This window comes from Antrostomus carolinensis, unplaced genomic scaffold, assembly GCF_000700745.2.
Source record: "Antrostomus carolinensis isolate BGI_N321 unplaced genomic scaffold, ASM70074v2 scaffold2727, whole genome shotgun sequence".
NCBI lineage: Eukaryota > Metazoa > Chordata > Aves > Caprimulgiformes > Caprimulgidae > Antrostomus > Antrostomus carolinensis.
The window spans coordinates 20907-27342 of NW_010325140.1; the positions used below are offsets into that span (position 1 = coordinate 20907).

Consider the following 6436-nt stretch of genomic DNA (forward strand, 5'->3'; position numbering starts at 1 on the left):
GAGATAAACAACAAATAGACAATATTCCAAGTTTGAGCCTGGTTTAACATGAGGACTTGTCTACAACCAAAGAGGTAAAATAGATTTGGTTCATTTACCTTGCACTGCTATTGTGTTCTCCTATTGTTATCATTTATATATTTATATTTTCAAAAGTGAACAATTTGCTCATCTTTCGCAAGTAGCCTACCTTCAACAAGGAAAAAAACAGCCCCCAAAATCAAATACTTCGCCTCACAGTCAGTTTATTAGACTGTCAAGTCCTTAAACAGCTCTACTCATGGCTGTCCTCCTCCCGCTATTGCACATTTTATTGGTCTGCCTGCACAGTCCTGACCATCCCAGCCACATGTCAGCTCTCCCTTGAATGGCTGCACTTCGCCTCTTCTTGACATCAAACAGTTCATCTTTCTCTATGTGGAACATGAGAATTGAAGTATCATAACTTGTGTCACTGATACTCTCATGGCTGTTACAAATGATGTCTGCTGTTAAAAGAGAAGCAGTTCCAAAAAACCTTTAGTTCAAGCAGAAGCTAAATAAGCTGAACAGAATGTGCTGTTCACAGAAACAGTGATAGGAGGGACTGCTACAATCTCAAGAGCACACAGGTACAATACTCATTCTAGCAAACCCCAGAAGTCCCTTTGGAATGCAGTGTTATTAACATGAACACAATCACCTGAAAGACACCCTCCTGAGCATTGCCAGCCTGGGGCAAGCAGACTATCTTCACCGTAACAACGTAAATATTCACCTAAGTGACTATAAAAACTGATCTACTATTAAACTTATAGCTACTGTTCTAGCAGTAAGTTTCCAGCCGGCAAAGGACACTTGCTTCTCCATATGGAATCTAACTTCTTCATTCGTGCTTTGTTCTTACAGCTTTTGCAAAGACCTCCAGGAAAAAAAATCATCCAAACTCTTCACAGCTGTCCTGTCCTACAACAGCCAGTGCTGACTGACTGAACTCCATTCTCCAGATAACTGTTCTTCAGACTTAAAAGCTCAATTTCATCATCTTCTTTTTCGGTCACATCCGTACTGCTACGGCAACCTGACAGCCCAAACCCTCAGTCAAACTCACCAGCTGTGCAACTGGCAGTGTGGATTCATACTGGCACGTTCAGAGCATTCAGCTCTGAGTCTTAGAAACCCTTGAAGTTGCAGCAGGAAATACACAACGCACCAAGATAAAACCAGAAATAGCAAAACACTGTATGATGGGATAACCACCCAATTCAAATAGATAACTAAAGCAAGTGCTTAGCAATATGGATTCAGTCATAACAAGAAAAAAACCACAGCACATGCCAATAACAAAGCACTAAATATCTGCTCCAAGTTTTCAGAGCTAGTTCCCTTCAACAAACACAAAAAAACCAAATCCCCACTATTATAAAAAGCTATACATGGAAGACTTAAGAGTGAACTACCTTTAATCATTAATATGTTGAAATATCATTCAGAATATGACGGCTTCTTATGTAACATGATATGCCGCTATGTAGAATTTGAAAATATTGGTAAATATCTACACCTTTTTCAACTATCCAGACAGAAAAGGCAAAAGCATTATAACTGTACTAAGAAACTTAGCTTAAAACCACAAAAAGTGTAATGACCTAGTAACTGATTAAATCCATTTTTCCCTGTAAATTCATAGTCACTACAAGTCCTAGAATGGTATCTATTCATAGTTGGGGGGGGGGGAAGGTTGAATTAATCTTTTCAGCCATGAAAACCTAGGAAAGCTGACCTCAAATTTAGCTGCAAGCTAACAGCTTCCTTCACTGCTATATTACACAAAGCTTTTATTTTTATAGTACAGACTACGATGAAAAAAATAAATCAGAAGAGATAGCACACACTCCCAGCTAATTTCCAGAAAGTAGGTATTGCATAGGTAATCCCTTTATATCCTTTGAAACTTCAGACCACCAACAATGATCAAGAACCTACAGGTTCTTAATAGGGACATTATAAAAAGTGAAAAGGTGGGGGTGTTTTCAAAAAAAGTAAACCCTCCTTACATATAACTGCCTAAAATAACTTTACTACTCTTACTTGAAAAAAACAAACAAACAAAAAAAATCAGACTTTGTTCCCAATGCATTATACCTTCAATAAATACCAATAAGTACCTTCATTATACCTTTTGAATGTCAGACAGATTTATAACCATCAACAATGAGAGTAGTGAGAAAATACAGTCAACTCATCTTCTTGTTCAATAACAGAAAGAAGCTCTTCCTCTATTTACATACAGGGTTATCAAGAACAGAGAAAATATCTCAATTTTAATTACATTAAGATAAAGGGGGAAAATTAGCCAAGATATTGTATAATTACATAAGAGAGAGCTCACACACATATTAAAAGCACACATCTGCATCACCCCGTATCAGAGTTGTTATGCTGCAGAGCAACCAAAAGCACAGAGTAAGAGGAGTTACAGGGACAAGTCTGTTACCACAGCTTTTGACTTTTGTAAAGAAATAAATGTGAATAAATGTACTTCTGCCGTATCTTTTTGCAGGTGGTCCAAAGCCATCAGCCACATGCCTCCAATTTCCCTCTGGCAGTGGAACAGTAAAGTTTAGATTAAAGAAGAATTTACCAAGCAGGACCACACACAGCAACGGAAGCATCCAGAACAGAGAAGATACAAGATAGCCTGGGTTTTCCCTTCACAACTGCTCTTTCTAAATGCTTTTAAATGTAAAAGTCAGCTTCACTGTTACAAATTTAGAAAAGATACATTTACTCCTTTATGAGAAGATGGTTCCACATCTCTTCCATTTGCTTTATTAAACCATTCAAATTCTCTACCTACACTTCTCTATAATGACAATATTGTTATTTTGTTTAAAAGCAAGATTAAGATGTTCATTCTTTACTTGCAAAGTATTCTGAAACATCTGCACGTGTCATCTGGAAGGTGTTCTACATTCACATTCCTGATATTTAATTAATTTTTTTTTTTTTTTTTAAAAAGACCTTATTGCAATACAGACAGTTACTGTTTTATATTTAACCTTATTTGCAACTTCTCTGTATTATTAATTAAGGTATTCATGTAAGTATTTAATCTAAACCCATGAATTTATACTGTCAAATTCTATCTTTTTTAACATAGTTTAGTCCAAGAACAGATGACTACGGAGTGAAGGAAGCACTTACCTGAATTAGAATCTGGAAAAGACAAATAGCAAATATTGGTTTTCTAAAGGGTGGGGAAAAGAAAAGAGATCCATTATACTTCCTGACATTACTAAACTAAAAACAAATTATATGCTTACACAGGAACCATGGCTTACCTCTTTATCTGTGAGTTTTGAATGTGGAGGATATACAACCTACGGGAAAAAAAGTTTAAATAAAATTATTTTATTTGAAACTAAACTGGGTATAAGCAGTAAACTTCTATTAAATATTTTTTATGGTACAACCTTCAAATACCTGCCCAGTCTTAGGCTATTTTCAATGTAAGCTATTAATATTATGTCTCTGTTCCTATTTTTTTTATATGCTTTTAAGCTAACTTGATCACTTATCTTTACAAAATATTTTGGATGCCAGCCGGAGACTATAAAGATATATTAAAAAATTAAGAGTACTTGAGGTTTCTGGTGCAACTCATCTCAATGGAGAGCAGGATTACATCCTTTAGATTTAACTTGTACAAAATGCAGTAAAGATACCACAGAAAGTCAATAACACATTATGGTCTGAAATCTGTTGCAATGGATAGTTAGGTGGGAGCAATCAAAATTCAATCACAAAACACCCTCTATATTTTATATTAATACTAACTCTTGGAGGATGAACATTGGTCCCAAATGGGAGCTGAGAACTGTGGAAGCTCAAGGAATACACTCTAAAAGCCATGATTGTTGTACTGACTGAAAAAAAAAGGTAAATGTATTTAATATGTAGCATTTTATATTAGATTTTGATTATAAAATCAAAAACAATGCAACACAACGTAAGATGTGGAAGCACTGTCATTTCAAAACAAACCTGGATGTACAAAATCAGCAATTATGTAAGTGAGAAAAGAACATACAAGAAAAAGGACAAACCTGAGATAGCTGAAATTTCAGCTGTTCCTCAAAAAACCCCTCAGAACTACTGAAATAGGTGGCTATCTTGCAAGCAAAGAAAATTAAACATAAATTCAAAGATTATGTTTCAAAGAAGGTTTCAGTGCTTTCATAGATGGGAACTTCTCTAAGAACAGAAGTTCAATGCAAGAACACTAACTTATGTCTAGAGTCCTCGTACACTAACATCCAGTTGTCTAATTTAATCTTGTTAGACAAAATATAAGTAAATGTATGTCCTGATAATATAATGCTATCCTACTCTACAGAACACAACAAATATACCCACTGGCTGGTCTCTGACTAGGCAGGCTTGCTGTCCCCTGGCCATAAAGTCCCAAAGTAATTCATTTTTCCCGCAGTTCTCTATCCAATGATGTCCAGACATACTATTAGTACAGCTAAAGCTAAAAGTAGATGTATGGGTGGAACACCTGCATACTGCATTTAGTCAGTGTATCATCATCTATTTTTAATCTCTTAACACTTTCTTATGCTATCTTATGCTCAAATGTCACTTTTTCAGCAGCTGAATGCTGCTGAAATGATCTGCATCTAGCCAGATGACTGGAGTACAGACCAGACCTAAATTCATACTCTTTTTCCTCACTAATCAGTGTATCTTCCCAGAAGTCAAAGGAAGAGGAGTAAACGCAGTTGTATCTACTACCTCTACCCTGTCACATCTGCCCAGACTTTCAGACCTGCATGGATGGCCATGTCAGAATGATGGGGTGACAGTGACAGTAAGCACAGCCCAGGTGAAGTTTTACCAGATTCCACAAGGTTCTGAACCACCTTACTAAAGAAATCCAAATTGAAAAGAGCATGAACACCATTCCTGTGAGCTACTGCTGTTCATCACCAGAAGGTGTTGAAGATGAAGCTGCCTATCAAAAGCACAAAGAGGAAAAGACTGGAAGGGAGACACAAAAAGCAGAATTAGTGGGGACCATCACTTCCTAGTTTCCAAATGTTTGCCTCCATAATCTAAATGTCCTTTACATGTATTTTATTTCCCCACAGAAATAATAATCTAACTTGCTGGACAGGAAACAAACCAAAAAAGACTACTTTCTAGGTGCAGGAAAATTAACTTGAAAAGTGTGCTTATGGGAGGAATTAAAACTTTGGTAACTACTTGGGAACTCTTCTCCTCAAACACACTCATAAGAACTTTCTTCTAGAATTGCAGATTTGGGCAAGGAGCTGCTTCTTTCAGTCTAAGGCGTTTTCCAGAAAGAAAGAAAACACCATCTTTTGTGTGGGTGTGCAACAATAGAAATGCTTGCTTTGCATTTCCCTGTCTTTTAATATTCTGTACTTTTAAGTAATCCAATTGTTAAGGATTCCAATTGAAACTAAAAGTTAATTATTCTTCCTGCAGCAAAATAACTGAAAAAACCTCAGGCCTGAGTTATGTAGACATTTTAAGTTTCATTTTATGCATCCATTTAACTAAAATTAACAGGACCAGTAACAGAGCTGTTTGCAGACAGGACACAGACTACTCTGTGCTTCCCTCAGCTACCAAGCACATTGTCTGCTTAAATTGCAGCTTATAAAGAAATTCTTGTCTTTGTTGCTAACGACACCTTATAACATCAAGTGAACATAACTTAGATAATTAGCACAGTATGCAGGTTTCTTATTTGCATTTCTCTTGCAGCCAACAATACATATCAATTACGTATTTTAAATATTGTAATCGCTAGGTTAGTTGAATTTTGTGCCAGTCTGCCACACATTTATGCTAACATCAATTTAACAAAAAAAATTAAATGAAAGAAGAAAAAAAAAAAAAAAAAGACATTTTTTCCCTGTGCACCGTTTGCTGCTCAGCCATATGGTGAATATGGTAAAGCAGGATGTGAGACTGACCCAAAGGACACTTGTTCTTTCTAGTTTATTGTTCAGGCGAGTCGGTTCCCTCACGCAGCTCCATCCCGCAGTCTCACAGATGTTGCTTGTTGCACAAAACAGCAAAGAGCAGCAGGCAGTTAAAAAATCCTGCAGCTTGTGGCAGCATCACTAACGCATCGTCACAGCTTGAAATTCATTTAACGGCGATAGGAAAACGCTTCTGACATTCAGATAATGCAGCTGCAGACCCCAGCGACCCGGAGGAGACTGGTAACTACGAAGACTCCTCGCACTCACACTACTATTATACCCTTTCAAAACCTTTAATACCCAAATGCCATGGAAATTGGCGTTACTCGTACATGAGAAAGGTGACGGTGTATTTAACACGAACTCCATCTCCTGGCACGAGATGAAACCCGTTCGCAGCGGCGCACGGAGCTGACAACCGGCGGAATGAAAAC

General features: G+C 37.0%; 1 protein-coding gene across 1 annotated transcript in view; it reads right to left on the minus strand.

Moving 5' to 3' along the window:
- Nucleotides 1-6371, minus strand: part of DENND6A (DENN domain containing 6A) — a 22970-nt gene extending 16599 nt beyond the window's left edge. The window contains exons 1-4 of the mRNA XM_029085734.1: nt 6146-6371; nt 3820-3908; nt 3324-3362; nt 3187-3229 (exon numbers count right to left, since the gene is read on the minus strand). Of these exons, the coding sequence (XP_028941567.1) occupies nt 3187-3229; nt 3324-3362; nt 3820-3908; nt 6146-6371 (397 nt within the window). The remainder of the gene's footprint in view (nt 1-3186; nt 3230-3323; nt 3363-3819; nt 3909-6145) is intronic.
- Nucleotides 6372-6436: the final 65 nt, after the last annotated feature.